This window comes from Cornus florida, unplaced genomic scaffold, assembly GCF_030987335.1.
Source record: "Cornus florida cultivar Cherokee Brave unplaced genomic scaffold, ASM3098733v1 CherokeeBrave_3.0.0_Hap2_Chr08, whole genome shotgun sequence".
In the NCBI taxonomy this organism is placed as follows: domain Eukaryota; kingdom Viridiplantae; phylum Streptophyta; class Magnoliopsida; order Cornales; family Cornaceae; genus Cornus; species Cornus florida.
The window spans coordinates 725603-743432 of record NW_026775578.1 but is presented as its reverse complement, the minus strand read 5'-3'; the positions used below and the strand labels follow the sequence as shown (position 1 = coordinate 743432).

General features: G+C 35.1%; 1 protein-coding gene across 8 annotated transcripts in view; it reads right to left on the bottom strand.

The window, feature by feature from the left end:
- LOC132268757 (flowering time control protein FCA-like) overlaps positions 1 to 17122 on the bottom strand; it is a 32286-nt gene extending 15164 nt beyond the window's left edge. For 2 of the 8 annotated variants that reach the window (XM_059769576.1, XM_059769577.1), the window contains exons 1-14: positions 16566 to 17118; positions 15767 to 15846; positions 14732 to 14810; positions 12949 to 13031; positions 12771 to 12846; positions 11415 to 11491; positions 9743 to 9809; positions 9280 to 9359; positions 9129 to 9193; positions 8609 to 8665; positions 8421 to 8514; positions 7517 to 7594; positions 310 to 513; positions 108 to 212 (exon numbers count right to left, since the gene is read on the bottom strand). In XM_059769576.1, coding sequence (XP_059625559.1) covers positions 108 to 212; positions 310 to 513; positions 7517 to 7594; positions 8421 to 8514; positions 8609 to 8665; positions 9129 to 9193; positions 9280 to 9359; positions 9743 to 9809; positions 11415 to 11491; positions 12771 to 12846; positions 12949 to 13031; positions 14732 to 14810; positions 15767 to 15846; positions 16566 to 16845 — 1425 coding nt within the window. In that variant the 5' untranslated portion in view covers positions 16846 to 17118. Of the gene's footprint in view, positions 1 to 44; positions 213 to 309; positions 514 to 4337; positions 4553 to 7516; positions 7595 to 8420; positions 8515 to 8608; positions 8666 to 9128; positions 9194 to 9279; positions 9360 to 9742; positions 9810 to 11414; positions 11492 to 12770; positions 12847 to 12948; positions 13032 to 14731; positions 14811 to 15766; positions 15847 to 16565 lie in introns of those variants that run through there. The other 6 variants (XM_059769583.1, XM_059769579.1, XM_059769578.1 and 3 more) reach the window with 6 other exon arrangements.
- Between the last annotated feature and the right edge of the window lie 708 nt (positions 17123 to 17830).

The following is a 17830-nucleotide window of genomic DNA, read 5'->3' as shown; positions in this document are numbered from 1 at the left end:
TTGAGCTTCAAAATAAAAATAGCACTAATGAATATACTACAAACCGATTAGATTTGTTGCATTTCAGTATCAGCACAGCCATCACCCGATTGTATGCCAGAACAGACCTGCATATTTGACAGAGAATGAAGCTGTTGACGAGAAGTAAGTTGACGCTGTTGCTGCTTTTCTAGTTGCTGTTCATAAAAGGTATACTCCTCAGGTTTCTCCCACTACATGTCAAAATTTCAGACATTTAGACTATTTTTAAGACGTATCAATATCCAAAAAAGAGGGAAAGAAAAATTGCATTAAATTTTTATCGCTTACACTACTCTCGCAAGTAACACAATTATAGTAGTAATTGTATCCATCAGGACAGATATGTTCACTCCAATCACAATCTAAAGGATCTGCTGCTGTCTGGGTGCTTATAGGCAATGCAGGAGCAGAAGAAATTGTTGAAGGCACAAGAAGTTCTGAAACAGTAGAAGTGCCAGAAACTGTCTGAAGCTTGCTTCCAGCCTGTGAAAACTGCATGAACACATGTTGGAAACAGTCAGGAAGTCTGAAGTCGCTACAACACTTTAAATAGCAAAACTGAAAAAGTTGCAGAATATAAGCCATAATGTAAGGAATAAATACCGGGCTTTTACCACTAACAAGTGTTATAGTAAACCACTAATGGCACCCTCAAATGCTGTAGTATTGAACATTCAGTAGATAATCAAATCTTTAACTACCTTCAATCTACAAACATCAATCTTCAAATGTGAGGTGCTCAACATGATTCTTGTAAACATTAAACTGCAGGAGTGCTCAAGAAATATCACCATCATTCCGAATTTGTCAAGCTTATAAACATTCACCCACTAATTACTATTTGGTTCAAACTAGGAAGCAGATACCTAGGCACCCTCCCCCACAAAGTTCAAAATAACACTGCTTGTTGAAGTACTCACTGTTGTATAATGAGGGGAGGCTTTGCTCCTGGCTACAAAGTTTGAATTATTGATTGAATCACATAGAAGCACATCTGACACTAAGGAACTAGTGGTTAAGGAGCATCTTTTCCAGCAAATTGCTTGTTGTGATGGCACCGAGGTTTCAATTAGTTGTCCCGCTGTTGTTTGTCTGCCATTGGCAGAAGTGTTTCTAGTAATGGACTTCTAAGCATAGAGCATTTTTAGTTGTGAATAGCAGAAAACATATTGCATGAAGATTCTCAAGAAATGAAGCTCGAAAACAAAAAGTTTCCACTCAAAAACCATATGACTTCTGAATGCAAGTGCCAGCTGAATTGGGAAAGGCTGGCAAAAAAAAAAAAAAAACTCAGCTATCACAATTATGCGCGCCACGTGATTTTGGACCCAAAATCTCTATAATACCTTCTTTATCGACCAAAATGACCTTGGATACTCAAGTGGGCAAGTCACTTGGTCCTACTGTCTCATGAAGCATCAGGTCTAAGGTTCGACTCCTCTTGGATGCAAACAATTCCTTGAGAGAGGAAGGGAGGGGGGGCGCGTTGTGTATCAACTAGGGAAAAAAAAAAAGATCTTGGTTCAGAATTGCAGCTTGGGTCCATGTTTGCAACATACAGGTAGTAACTAGTGTAGAAATTGAGACACCCTGAAAAAATTCTAAACGTAAAACAAAAACCCTAAACTTACATCATGGTTTCCTCACGCAAGCTTCAGACCACACTAATAGCATCAAACTTGTATGCACCAACAACTTCACACCAGACCAACCAGCTGCTTCTTCGCTTGTGGCAAGATCATAGCGAAGATCATAAGCTTCTTCTTCTTCAATTATGGGTATTTGGGTTTTACACTTTAACTCTAATCATGAGATGAAGTGTGAAACCCACTTGTATTTGGTTTTTGACAATGCCATTTGCTTTCTTTTTTTACCTCCACGAAAGGGCATCGTTTGGGAAGCTTACTGAAGAAACCAGACTAAAAGGACATTACAATTAAGGGTTCTATTGTCATTTTACTACCAATGTTCTTTTTAATTTTTTATTTCTTCAGAAGTAAAATGGTAATTTAAATGTCTATTAATGGCACTTTAATGGATTACAACTTTCATATAGTTGAAAGAGTTAGTTGCATCACCAGGGAGGTATCTGCAAAATCATAAAAGTTGAGGTTTTATTTATTTATTTAACCCTATATATAATTATATATGGACAACTCAACTTGACAAACATTTTTTGCAACTACTTGGAGTAGGCTACAATGAATCCTATTTTTTCATTCCGCTCTATCCTAGACCAAGTAATGGGATATTATAGAGATTGGCCCAAAGAGGAACATTAGAGTGGGTTTCCTCAGCTAGAGTCATTTCCGGGCCCCTTACAATATAGCCTTAAGTTTCAAGTATTTGAGGACCCCATTACTTCAAAATGAGAGTTTGAGGTTCGACGCTTTCCTTTTTGTTTGTGGAAGGCTAGTGTTGAGGGCTAAATATTTGAAAAATGGTGCATTCCCCATAGAGGAATAGGAGGTGGCTCGATAGGTGGTTGCTCCTTGACAGCTATTGCATCCCCATCAACAGAGCCAGTCAAATTACACATTATAAAAGCATCTCCAATGCTAAAATGCCAAATTCGGATGCCAAATCTATATTTTGGCAGTGCTACAGTGTTAAAATGCTACATTTTTGCAATTCTGCTCCAATGATGAAAATGCTATTTTTTAACACAACCACTATTCTTTTTCAACTACATTCCCACCATTCATATTTGTATCAGTAATGTTAATATTAGGCACATTCCAAGTCAAGTTGTAGACATTAGAAGGAAACTAAAATTAAACTTAATTAAAAAGAATCAAAAATCTAAAATATCTGGTCAAAAAGGACCCAAAAATATATATATATATATATATATGTATAAATTTATATATTTGATTATATTATTATATAATTTTTTTTTATATAATATTTTTATCTTTTTTGGAAATGTATATATATATTATATATATATATATGTATATTATATATATTTGATTATATTAATATTAAATATATATATATATATATATATTTAGGGCAAATCATTTTAGCCTCCCAAATATATATAGTTTTAGGGCAAATCATTTCAGCCTCACAAATCGCCTCCATCTCTATTCACAACTCTGAAATTGCCCCTCTCGGTGTGCCACCGCAAACTACAAAATCTACAAGAATCAGATGTTCAAAACCCACATATTTAACTTTATCTTACTATCTGCAAGAATCAAAACTCCAAAACCTATTAGCTATATCAAAACCCATATCGGCCATATCATTTCAGATTGTTCAAAAAATCAAAACCCATATTTTTCAGTTTCCATATTCCGCTGTTCCAGTTCGGGTTCGCGTTCGCAAGCTTCAGCCGCTGTCTCAAGCTTGCTCCCCTCTCTTTCTCTGCAACTGCTAACTTGTATGTATGGGTTTTGTTTTATTTTATTTTATTTTATTATTTTTTTTTTTTCTCTATAATCAAGGTCTGTAATTCTTGTTTTGCAAACTAAATACTATTTGGTGAAATTTTTTATGATCTTTTTTAAATATATATATACACACACACACAATATATCTGAAACCCCCCCCCAGCAGGACCCAAATCACACGATGTACTAGACCTTATGTTACCCAGAGTTGGGTATGTATATCTTGTGCGACTCTGTGTCTATGTGTTGAACCTACTTTAATCCCGAATCTTAGGGTAAGGTTAATGTGTCCAAAAGTTGGATACTAGTACATGTACTAATACATTGTATGTTTTATTAAAGTTTAATAACGTTGTTTTGTAAGAATATAGTCAATTATACTCGAACTGACTAGGATGTGGTAGAAGAAAAGAGTTTTCATCTATCTCATAGATAAGAAACTCAAGTTTGCTATTAGATTTGGATTCTTTTTCTTCATTTTATGTAATAGAAAAAAGGAGAGTCCGTGTAATAGAAACCTATTGAATAAACTAAATCAAAGAATTTATTTCACCACGGATTCATGGACCTCGCAAACATATCCTTTCTTATATATGCCCTACAGCTCATTTCATATATGGATAAGAACTGAAAATTACATAAAAGTAATTTGAACTTTTGTGTAATTTCCTTTTCTTTCTTCTTTTTTTTCCCAAGTAAATTTTATTAAACCGCCAAAACCAAATTACAACCAAAGGGTCACACCGCAAAAAAAGCATAGCAGAGTCTGAGACAACAAAACAGAGAAACCAACCAAAACAAAGCACAAGATAAACACAAATAAAAAATACAATACAAGGATCCTTAACAAGACCACAACAAAGACCTCAACATAGCAGGTAAACTTCAGTTTTTAAGCAGCTCCAAAACCTCCTGCAAATGTAATCCAGAGTATCACAAAGGTGAAGGAAATTGATCGTGAAACTGGAGCAGTTTACAAGAAGTATCTTCATTTGCTGATGTTCTAGATTGGTTTATACAGTTCTGTCATAGCTCTACTACCAAAAACAAAGCAGCAAGCTGTTTTTTTCACTGCCATTATTTGTTGTATCTGGAATAACAGGAGTAAAGTTCTTCATGGAGGGGTTTATCATCTGCAGTAGAGGTTGCAAGAGAAGCTTTGCTAGAGAGTCTTTCATCTTTAGGCTTTTCTCTATCTGTTTTTGTTGGACTGGGGATCAATGTTGCTTTCTTCCCCTGATTATGTTTTCTCTTCGCGTGGCTTCCTAGACCATGTCTATCATGTACCTTTATTGTTTATATTGTATCAATAAAATTTCCCACATTCAGGAGAAAAAAAAATTGATCGTGCAACTAAGGCTTGCCTGATTGATTGGGGTATAGAAATTTTATGCACATTCCCGGTGGATAATGCTAGTTCAAATAATCCTACAGTTGCATTCTTGAAGATGAAGGTTTCTAAAAAGCTTAACATGTTCATTTTAGATGGTGAATTCTTTCACATGAGGTGTTGTGCATAAATATCGGACTTCATTGTGAAAGATGGTTTGGGTGAGACACATGATTCAATAACTTGAATTCATAAGGCAGAGAGGTCTTAAGGCATGTGCAGAAAATGAGGGAATAACATCTAAGATTTTTTTTTCCTGGATAATCAAATTAGGATGAACTCCGCATATCTTATGTTAGAGGTGGTAATTAAGTTTCAAAAAGCTTTTGAGAGGTTGGAAGAGGATAATACACATTTTTTTAGTAGAACTCAATAATGAACCTCCTCCGAGTTGTAATAGAGATTATGCTCGAGTTTTTATCAAAATTTTGCGTAAGTTTTATGATGCCACTATTCGCATATTTGAATCTTTATATGTCAATTCATAATTTCAGACAGTTTGGGGCAATGAAAGCTGATTAAATGGATGGTCAAAAAGTTGATATCCTTGCTTAAGTTCCATGGCTGCGAAAATGAAAATTAAATTTGACAAGTATTGGGGAAGCATTGAAAAGGTGAACATGATGTCGGTGTTTGCAGTGGTTTTTGATCCTCACTACAAATTGAAGCATGTGACATTTTGTTATTCCAAAGTTTATTCATCTCAAATGGTTAATGAGCTTACCAGAAAAGTAAGAGATACATTGAACTAAATGTTCGTGAATATCAAAAGCTTGATTTATTAACTTCAAGTCTAGCTGGCAGTGGTCAAAATGCAAATGAGATGAAGGTTGATCAACTAAATCCATGAGTAAGTGAGCAAGTAGCATATCTTAAGTCTAAGTTCCAAAGGAACTTGGAAGAAGAAGAAGAAAGTGAAGGCAACAACTAACAAGTTAGAAGTGAAAAAATATATGGAGGAATCTTGTTAAACAAAAAGATCCAGTCTGAAATATTAGATTAATGGAAGTTTAATTGTGGTAAGTATTGAATACTCTCCCAAGTAGCATGAAATATTCTAGTTAATCCAGTTTCTACTGTTGCTTCTGAGTCCGCTTTTAGGAGATCGTATCCTTGATCAAATCTGTAGTTCTCAAACCCCAAAGCTTGTGGAATGCTTAGTTTGTGGACTAGATTGGCAATTGAAGAAGAAAAGATGGAATACCTTGAAGAATATGATTCTGATAACTAATTATCAAATTATTTATCAATATATTTGTACAGAATCAAATGGAGGCAAGCTAATAGTATCCTTTGTGACAAACGAATACCAAATAAATTAAAAGGAAAATTCTATAGGCGGTTATTAGGCTGACAATATTGTATGGAGCAGTGTGTTGGGCGTTGAAAAAGACAAAAATACCAAGCATTCTTGTAGCGGAAATGAGGATGCTACATTGGATGATAGTAATCAATAGAAGAGATGAGATAAATAATGAACATGTGAGGTGAACAATAGGTATAGCGCCTATAAATGATAATATTAGGGAAAATAGACTTAGGTGGTATGGTCATATTCAACATAGACGCAATTAATGCATCTATTAAAAGAGGAAGAGTTGTTTGTTTAGAAAATAAGCGACAAAGTGGCCGACCTAAGCTTACGTGGGATGAAGTTATTAAAAACAACTTACAAACTTAAATTTAAGAGAAGACATGGTGTATAATAAGAAAGAATAGAAAAAGAGAATTCATGTGGCCGACCCCACCCGTATGGGATAAAAGGATGACCATGATATTTGTAAGTAATTGTTTTATTGTTGATTTTAATTGAATTTTATACTTATGCAGGTGAAACTTTGAGAAGATTTATAGAATTGTGGAGATGCTGAAACTGTTTTTGAAGCTTGTTCATCTTTGTTCACTGTTGAAACTGTTCACTCATGTTCATTCTTGGAAGTCTAGCTATTAGCTATTGTTCTATTCATGGGATTTTTTAACACTATTTGGTGGTTATCTAATGTTTGAATATTGCACTTGCTTTGTAATTTCCAGAACTTGGATTAATTTGTATTTTTATGCTATTGTTATGGATGTTGGAGAATTTTCAATTATGCTATTAATTTGTGTTATTATGTTTCAAGAACACTTGATTGCTTTGTGGTTTCAGGTATGCTCCTGTTAGAAATACTTGCACAAGTTTTGATGTCATAACGTTATGCTATTATTTATGTTGGAGAATTTTATGCTACTGTGGAACATGGAAACTGTTATGGATGTTGGGGACAATGCTTAAAGTTTAAATTGGCAGAGAATGTCAACTGAACATGTATCAGATTTTTTTTTTTTTTTTGTGGGGGGGGGGGGGGTGGGGGAAGAGACCGTACTCTAAGAAGCCCAATAGAAAAGCCTAATCCGTGAAACCAATCCAATCCAATTCTAGTTTTCTAGATTTGCGTTGGTTCAGTCTTGATGCTCACATTGGCTCAGTTTTTTGTGGGACCAATCCATTTGGATTGGATTGGTTCTAGTTTCATAGGCACTGGACCAATTCAACCCGTGTGCACCCCTACTAGTTATAAACAATTAGATAGATTCAGGATAACTAAGAGGTACCTCCTATTGCTTATAGGAAGGTGGGGGCTAGTGTCCAAGGACAATATAAATTGGCTTATCCTGAAAGGGACTAACAAATCTTACAATGAAAGGAAATTGTCACAACATTTACCTGTTGCGCAGATGATGGAAAACCATTTCCCTGAAGAGAATCACTTGCAGGGCTGGCAGTTGCTCGAATTGGGCAATCCTGAGGTTTTCAGAAGAAGAAAAGACTAGTCAATATAAACAAACACGTTATTAATTTAAAAGCAGTTCCTTACAAATAGAACCTTAAATACCACTTGAATACATTTGATTTTTTTTTTAATCGACAAAAATCATACTCGAAAATAACATATTTTGAGCTTTTTTTTAGTATGGATTTTTCTGGCCCAAATGTATCTTGTTTTACCACAAATTATTTTCCTTGGTTAACAATAATTGTAGTTTTGCCAATAGCTGCAGGTTTTTTAATTTTCTTTCTTCCTCATACATAATCACGCAGCTCATCTGGATTCTCTTGCTCTCTCTGAAACAAAAGGACCATCAATAAATCATTCAATTTAAAATATGCTGTCGTCACATCATTTGGAATGATAATTCTCTGAAGTTAATCTCAACTTAAGCATGGTGGGAAGGCCTGGACCTGCGATTTCTACAGGGTACTAATGATTATGAACGGATATCAGACAAACAAAACAACCGAAGGTCCATTTGGATAAAAGTATATTATAAAGGATATCTTTAAAGCAGGACACACCAAATTTTGGTTATTAACATAAGAATCAGGTACCCCTTTTATGAGTTTACAGATTGGATGAAGTTAATATTAGGGAAATTTACAACAATAGAGCTCTGAAGGACATGCATTTAACGAAAGCATAAAGAATCTTTAATTAAACTTTGGAATAAATTGGGGAAATTTACTTGCATAGAGCTCTGAAGGATGTGTATTTGATGAAAGCGTAAAGAATCTTTAATTAAACTTAGGAAGAAATTGGCAATGCATTTTTCCTCAAATTGTGGACACTAACTTGAGAAGATGATATTAAACTCTTCAGACTCGGTGGATGTGAAACATTAGGCAGCTTCTGCCCAGTGATTGGGTCACTAAGATAAGGTGCTGGCCTGCAACAAGTAACAGAACAATTCAGAAGTGTAAAAATTTAAATTGGAGAATAACAAAAGGAGGAGGGTTAGAGAAACAGATGTTCAGACAGACCTAACTGATTCCTGAAAACGGGGACCAAAACCTGGACCACCAACTCTAGAATTACCCCTGAAGAGAGAGAGAGATAGAGTCATAATAGATGGGTTTGCAATAAAATGTAAACATTTTCCGAAATTCTAATTACTATAAACAGCTTATAACAAAGAATGAAGTGGAAAACATCCCATATTTGAGTGACATGCCTGAAAAAAACAGAGCAGGCAAACAAAGTAATCTTTTTCAAATTTGATTTTTTTTTTCTTTGTAGAGTTCTATTCAGAAGTTTGTTGGAAAAATCAGAAAGAAGCTGATTCGGACAACAAAGAATCTCTTGAATAAAACCAAGTGAATGGTGGGTCGCTGCACATCTCAAAAGCAACAGATCTCATCTATAACCAGAGAGAGAGAGAGAGAGAGAGAGAGAGAGAGAGAGCAACACGTCTTACATTCTTACTTAATTACACAATTTGCTCAGAGTTAAAGCAATTATTAACCAAATAAAAAAATAAAAAGTTTCTGAGGGGAAAAATACCTTAATTCTCCAGTCCTTGGCTTCTTTGGATCAGCAAAACGAACAATTAATGGCTGATCACAACCCTAAATAACAAGAAAGATTTACAAATAAATGAAAATCCTTAAAAAGTAAATCAGAAAATCAATAAACATCAAACATAAAGGTTTACTCTCATGACGTAGGTTCCATTTAGCGCATTGATTGCAGCAACTGCCATATCCCTATGAGAAAATTGAACAAACCCGCATCCTTGAAAGTGGCATGAATATACAAAATACGAAAACATAAATTTACAGTATAATGCAGTGAAATCTTTAACAACCGATTAACAAAGAACACAGATAATACTGTGAGCAACAAAAAGCGATAACCGCACAAGCTCTCCTTTATAAGAGAGTGACAGAGACTTTTCCTGATAAACAACTGGATAAACTCACCAGTTATTCTAAAGTAATATTCTATGAGAAAACAAAACTTCAAGCATTCAATGCATACAGACTACAGACTAAAGAAAACACAAGATCAATTATAAAGAGTGAATCAGGAACCCAAAACAACCAAGAACAGGGGCAAGCTGAAATGCATCAAAACTTGATGAAAACAATATTGAGCTATAAGAGCAATGGACAAACCACGATTCTGCTTCTGTTCGTCACGCACAAAGTAAACTTCTTCGACAAGACCATAAGCAGAAAATATCTGACAGTGAAAACAATCATATAAAACTGAAAACCTTGTAAAAACAAAAAAGACAGAATATATAAAGAAATGATAAAACGGGATATTCAGTCATGGTCATTTAAATAACAAGAACTGGCAAGGAAAATTAACATTTTAAATGAATGGGTAAGTCTTGGACAAGGGACTATAAATGAGTCACATTTAGAACAGCGAATGAACCGAGTTGACTCAAGAAACAAGCTTTTCAAGCTCAGCTAGGTTATAACGTAAGGCATTTAGACTCAACTCAAGATTGCCCAAGCCTAGAGGACCACTTTTCAAGCTTGTCAAGCTGTTACATGGCTGGCTAATCCAAGGTCAGCTGGGAGAAAGATTCCCTTCAATATGTACTCTTTTTTTCCCTTTCTCTAGCTGATAAGTTTTGAAAGTTAAACAGCTCAAATAGAAAAGGATGGAAGGTAACATGATGCAACGTGTCATGTAAATATTGTCACTTTTTAGCAAGGCCATCTTCACTTTGACCTTCAGTTATTATATGTTATTATATTCAAATCAATCGAACCATGAAATTAAAAGAAGTCCGAAGAGTGTGAGAAAACTATATCTTAGCCATTGTGGACCTTATCTTCACGAGGCCAAACCACTGAAAATCGGACATGTTTGGGCTCGGCTCGTGTAATGAACATGCTGTTCATTAACAATTGGTTCATTTCAGCCTAATGTTAATTATAGCATGCAGAACGTATGAGGCCTCTCCAAGGGCAGGACTTGGCAGAAAGGTTGCTCCATTGTGACCCAGAAGTCACAAGTTTGTAATAAGTAAACACACTCTCTGCATGCCTCCATAAGGCTGCGTATATCTGCCCCTCCCCAGACCCCGCAATGCCAAAAGTCTCATGCACTAGGTTACCTCAAAATCTATAGTACTAAAAGAATTGATCACAGTTAAGTAACCAGGCCGGGCACTGCCTATCAGACCAGAGCACCAGTTAACCGAAGACTTAACTATACATGTCTGAAAATATAAAAAATAATATCCCAAAGTATACATATGCATTTTCCCTAATATACATAGATATATATAATAATCCACAAACTAACTCCTTCCAACTCCATTCTTTGAACATGTATTTATTTTTTTTTATTTTAAATAATACTTTTTTAATGCCATGGTGCGAACAGTTGAACTAATAGTTGGACAGTAACCCCTGATGTCCATGCCAAGTTTAATAATACGCATTGGCGTCCATCAAAAGCATAACCAATTTAAATTTCCACCACATTGGTAGAATTTTTGTTCTCAGATTGCTGTTAGTCATGGCAATTTGCTACAGTGATTTGCTGCAGTACAAGTTATGAATGGAACAAAAATCTCTACTATTCATTCATCCCATTCCAAAGGAGGCTTGCGTGTTACTTATTCCCCGCAGACAGAGAGGTGCACCCCAAATGTAACTACACATGTGCGCCACATAAGCAGCATGAATTACTGCCAACATCTCATATATATGCTACCCATACACAGTGCACATATGCTGCAAGGAAAGAAGGAATTCTAATTTTTTTTTTTTTTTCATTTAAATGGGCTAGGGTAAATTTAGGAAGTAATAACATGCAACATACTTCTTCAATTTCCCTTTTTGTAGCTTGCTTATTCAGGGAACCAACGTACAATTTGAAAACATGTGTTCCAGAAGCCCCTACCAAAAAAAGAAGACATCAGAACAGGCAGGGTGAGGAAGAGTAAAACTAAAATGCCAAAAACATCATGATGGAACAAGCCAGCACATGCAGGTAATAACTTTTCCTTTAAAGCATGCAACCCAAATATAAGGAGACTTCCAAATACATCGAAAGTGGAAGAACAGAACTAATATAAAACAGATTAGAAAAAATTAAAAATAAAAGAATGCTTGCCACCAGCATCAGAGAGCCACCATTATTGTGTTGTATCTCTTTATATACCTATAACCAACATCAAAGTTGTAAGATGATCATTTTCCTCATTTTTATATGGGATATTAAGATCCCTCACCAACAATAATCCAACCATTATTTTATTATGGTGATTTGGTCGCCAATTGTGAAATGATTCCTCACTTTCTCAATTATAATAAAAGCAATTTTTTTGTAGGTGCTCAGCTTGCTGCTTTCTGTTCAAGCTCTGCTTGCTGCCTACTCCACGTGTCACCACAGCTTCGCCTATGCTATTATGGTGATTTGGTGACCAACTGTCAAATGATTCTTCACTTTCTCAATTAAACTAAAATATTTTTTTTTTCTTTTTGGTGTGTAAAATAAGAGCATCTTATAACAACCATGAATGACCTCGTTTTTGTTTCACTATGGCAATTATGGTTGTCTCAAAAGACACTACCAATTCATACCTTCAAATGCATTTTAAACAAAAATAAACCTATTCAGTTACAAAGGTCTTCCAAACACCCCTTAGTTCTTTTATCCTTTCACTTTTCCTTAAAGCTGCCACAAATCTCACCATTTATTATATTAAGACATTAGAAAGGCATCATTTTGCAGTTTTGAGCAATGTATATCTGTGTCAAATACTCCTACATATAACCAAAAGAAATGAAAAGGCAAATAGACAAAACATGACCACCAAGGACCATAACCTAGCGGTACTTCCTCACCTTTCAAAGTGGAAGGTCGAGGGCTCAAGTCCCCTTAGGGGCAAATTGGGGGAGTGAGTCAATTTCTTGCCAAGGTAAAAAAAAATGGACAAAACATGACTGTGTGATTGAGGATGCAAATGTAACCCAGATGTACGTGAATTGTGACCAACGTCGACAAAACATGCCTGTGCAATTGAGGATGAAAATGTAACCAGATGTACATGAATTGTAACAATGTCTTTCAATTTGTCTTCAAACCTTGGGCCAAAGAGGCTCAGTGCATGCTTAAAATATTAATGATATGCATAGTTACAGAATTGGGACAAAATTTTCAAAAAAACAATACATTTTTTAAGCATGGGACAATTACCAAGGCGTTCCCGTTCTCCCTCAGCATATCTAACTCTGATAGGGACCACTCCCTGGAAAGAAATAGATACTTCAAATGATGAAATTCTGATTAAATAATCAGTAGAACAAAAGTTAGAACCCTCTTCATCAGTTCCCCCAAAGAGAGAACTTACCCCAGGAAAAGTATATTGATTGTGCAATGCTCCAATAGCTCGGTCCGCTTCCTCTACAGTTGTATATTTTACAAAACAACATTCTGTAGGAGTAGACATTTTACATGCTAATTCCATCAGACAATTGTTTCACAAACAGTTGATAGCAAACAATTGGTAGTCATACTATATATTTTGCTCATAAGCACAGTAAAATATACAAGTGTGAATAGAAATGGTGAAAAGAAGTCAGCTGGAGGGCAAAAGAAAAGATCACCTGAAAAGATCATTTCTCATGTAAGTGCTCAATGTGATGTCCATATCACAAGCAATTCATCACATCTTACAAATTTAACAACTAATAATAGAAAGTTAAAAGTAGACTTTGAATTATGTGAAGAATACAGTGTTTACAAATTCGCAACATGACCATCAAAGGCCATGTAACCTAGTGGTATCTCCTCTACCTTCCAAAGTGAGAGGTGATGATTCAAGTCCCCAACGGGGTAAGTGGGTGCGTGAGTTTCTTGAAAGAGGGAAAATAAAATATATGTAAAAATGCATACATGGTGTTCAGTCAACAAAGAACTCTATCAAATAACCCACAACAACATAGCTAAAGCTTCAAATAAGATTAAAGCACATAGAAATTCAGAAAAGGGCCAAATTTGAAAAATGCCCCCTTTTGTGCTTTTTCCTTTTTTGTCTTTTTCCTTTTCTTCTGATTTTCTTAAAAAGGGGAGATAGTGGACATATATCATTCAATTTTAAGAAGCAGAATTCTAATAATTGACAACAGAGTAACAAGTAAAGATCCATAAACCTAAATTCATGTACATAAGAACTAGAATTATGTAGATTTCACATGGATAAACAAAGGGATAGAAAGTTTGATCTAGACCCACCAACCAAGTCCACCAAAAAACAAGAAGGTTCAACTTATTAAGACATGCAGCTTGTAACCAAGTTACTTCAAACAAAATCTATTATAAGCGGATCACAGCGAATTGGAAATCAGAACTCACTGGGTTGTATCCTTAGATACCTCAGCAGTCGCACACAATCTATGTATGGACCAGAGTAAGATAATTTCACAGATATTTCATAAATATATAGTCAATGACCTGAACCCTGAAAGTTTGTGTGAGGAGATGGGCATCATAATTCATAACCACCTAAAACATAACGATTTGTGTAAATTCACTTGAATAATTGTCAAAAAATTTGGGGGGGGGACGGGGGTGAACTAACCTCTTTCCCCACTCTTCTCTTCCTCCCTCCCACTCCATTTTCTTAATTTTCTCTGCCTACATGCATCAATTCAGGTTGGCGGATCTCTTCAGAGTTCCGCTGTTAACTCTAAGAAGGATTCACTTATTAACCCAAACAAAGGAGATCAATGATAAGGTGATAGGAAACAGTGCAATGTTTTGTTCTTTTTTATGTTCACCTTTCCTTGGCTTTGAGTTCTAACTGTTAGGCGGAATAAAGTTCTTTTCCTTTTTCCTGAAAGATGGGGAGGGGTTGTTTGCATTCCTATTTCTTTCTATTGGACCTTCCTTTGTTGAATTGCCGACTGAAATGACTGTGATCATAGTTTCATTTTTGCCATAAGGGTTTCGGTTTGAGATGTCTTTCATCTGAGCAGTTTCTAACCTTACCCAAATCCACTAGAACCTGCCCTTTTGGATGATCATAGATTAAAAAACAAATCAAAAAATGCCAATCATATGATAACTGATTGTGCATAAAAGAAACTAGTACTCATCACAATCAATTAGCGAAAGATTGCATTTTAACATACCTTGTTGTTGGCCAGTTCTCTTATCCTTGAGTAGGACAACTTCGAAAATATTTCCATATTCTCCAAACAAGGAGCGAATCTAACATGAAAGGATCAATTACTAATACTGATATGAGGCAATAGAAGTTTTGACAAGCAAAAAGACAGTACAAATACCATCAGTGTCAAAAAGTAAATGACTGACTGCAAATTGTGATTGTCAAAAATCCAATACAGAGATTTTAGATGTTCAACAACTACAAAAGTTGATTAGGGAAAAAAACAAAACAAAACAAAAAACAACTACAAAAGTTACCATCTATTCATCTACATAATAACTTAAAATTTAAAACAACTTAGCGTACATGAGTGAGTTTTCTAAAGCTAACTAATACTAGATGTCAATGATTTTTTTCGTTTGTTGTCTACCAGCATTGTTAGTTGGAAAAATATTTTATTTCATCATGTTCAATGCATCCCCTGATTAAGAAAAATACCAGGCTCCTTATGTGTGAAGAAGAACCTTACAAGTAACATGTCTGGCTATTATTGGACCATATTAGTAGATTTGGTATCAGTTAGATCCACCGAAAAAATAGGTAATTTGTCGTCCCTTTTTAATGTTATACAAGGACACGTGGTCCAATAATATTGTGACACATCATTTGTAAGGAAAAAATTCCTCCTCAATAGTAAGGAGGAAAGTATTGTTCAGTGACTAAATCATACATATGTTTTGGGAACTCCAAGTTGCTCCCCCAATCCCCCACCCCCAGGCGAAACAAGGGAGATACATGTAAAAGTGCATGCAAGCAAATATATTCATGTAAAAAAGACATTAAAAGCAATGATATAAATTACTGGGAAAACAAATATATAAATAAATAAACAGCTTACACAAGTAATAACTGATGATTGCAAAAGATGATATGTTTAAGCATGTATTTTCCAACTGAGGGCCGGTGAGAAGAAAAGTGAAAAATAAATAATTGATGGACTGGAACTTTTACTTATAATAATGGAAATGTTGATGGCTCAACTGTACAAACAACTTACATTTTCTTCCCTTGTTGTTCTTGGAACGGCTCCAACAAAGAGTTTCACGTAGCTGACACCATCAACATAATCTAAGAAAACTGTAATTTCAGTAATCTTGATTATTTTAAATGAAAACATGTCATGGGGATGAAATAACAAAAGTACAATGAATTCTACATGGGAATACCAAGCAACTCAAAACCAAAATAACAAAAGATAAGAGATACAATTAAAGGATTATATCTTTAAGGCTGTGAGTTCTGGTCATTATTAACTAAATTGAATGTAAAACATCTACTATGTATCGGTAAATTTAAGATATTCATATTAATTGGCCAATAACGTATATCTAAGACTGTAATGTTCACTCTAATGTTAATCATTGACTATGCTTTAAAAGCTGTAACATGTCAAGTATGATGATGTTACTTATATAATCGGCATGTCCCCTAAGGACGTGCTATTTCAATTCTCCAGAATGGTCCACGTAGTCGCATGTACTCGATAATATTATACTCCAACGATAATATTATACTCCAAAATTTGTCTTCCTCTAATAACATGTCAACTGTTTTAAAAGCTTGAAAAGATGGTACTTGGTTTATTTTTTAACAAAAAAAAATATATATATATATATATATGTACACAGAGAGGCCAAATGAAGAATTAGAAGAAGAAAAAATATGATAACGAGGAAGAAAGATAATTAGAGAAGAAGAATTAGAGATGACAAGGAGATGAAGTATCAAAAAGGAGGATGAGGAGAAGGATACCATATCCAAAAAAGGAGGATGAGGAGAAGGATGCCATAGCGCACCTGGGGAAAAATGCCTCTTGCGTCCGGAAAGAGAAAATTGACGTGAACCAAAGTCACCATCTCCGCCACAACCAATTGAGTCATTTTGTTCGCCACTGGAATTGCTGTGGTGGTTGTGGCGGCGGTGAACATCGCCGGAGAAACTACCGCCGTAGTTGTTGTCGTAGTTCCGGTCATGGCGAGAAACAGGTTCGTCCACGGAACGAGATGACGTCGCAAAGTGCGTGTTGCGATGAGAGTCCGAATAATCGCCGTAGCGGTCTCCTTTGTGTCTATCCATGTTCTTGTACTGTGTGTGTGTATAAGCATACAATATAACCCTAATCCTAAAATTGGGGCTGTGAATCGAATGGAATCGCTACAAAGAATAGCACCAGAAGGCCACGGATCGATCAATTAACAACTCCTAGTAAGTAGTTATCACCTTAGCCGATTATTCTTTTTTTATTATTTTTGTTCTTGGTTTCTGGGAGTGCGGAAGGGTAAAACCACAGGGAGGTCTGGGATTCTTACCGTTAGACGGGATTTTAAAACAGGTCAATGTCTGCACGCTCGGATTATAGTGTTTCGTTTCATAACAAATACTGTATAAATATTGTGATTTTTTTCTGGAAGAAAGCAAAAAATAAAAATCAGCATTGCCACTTGGGGAAAAAAATAATAAAAAATTTTGTGTTAGAAATAATTAGTTTGGTAATTTTAATAGGTTATAAGAAAATATTATTTTTATCAAGAAAAAAGCAAAAAATATAAAGGCAAAGTATACTAATGCACTGAGTTTTGGCCTAAGGACAAAGAGATGGAAGTTGTCGTAATTCTGTACAATCACATTTCCTCAAGTTTGATAAAATGGATAAAAACACCTAACAATTATGAATTGACTTTATTACCCTTTGATAAAAAAAAATTGACAAATATAATTAACTTAAATAACCTTGAACAAATAAGTTTAAATGTACTTAAATACCCTCTTCAACTCTACCGCCAATCCAAACACACCCCTCTGCAACACAATCTCATAAATCTATTAAAGTTTGGTGAATTCGAGAAAACCCTTTTGGTATACCAAGAAATGTTCTTGAAATCAATGTACCCAGATGAATATACATACCCTTTTGTGTTAAGGTCATGTTCTCCGCTCTCATATGTTGAAATTAGGAAAATAATTCATGGGCATATTATGAAATTGGGATTTGATTCATATGATATATTGGGTAGTGCATTAGCAGAGATGTATATACCGAAAGCTGATTAATTGAGGAGAA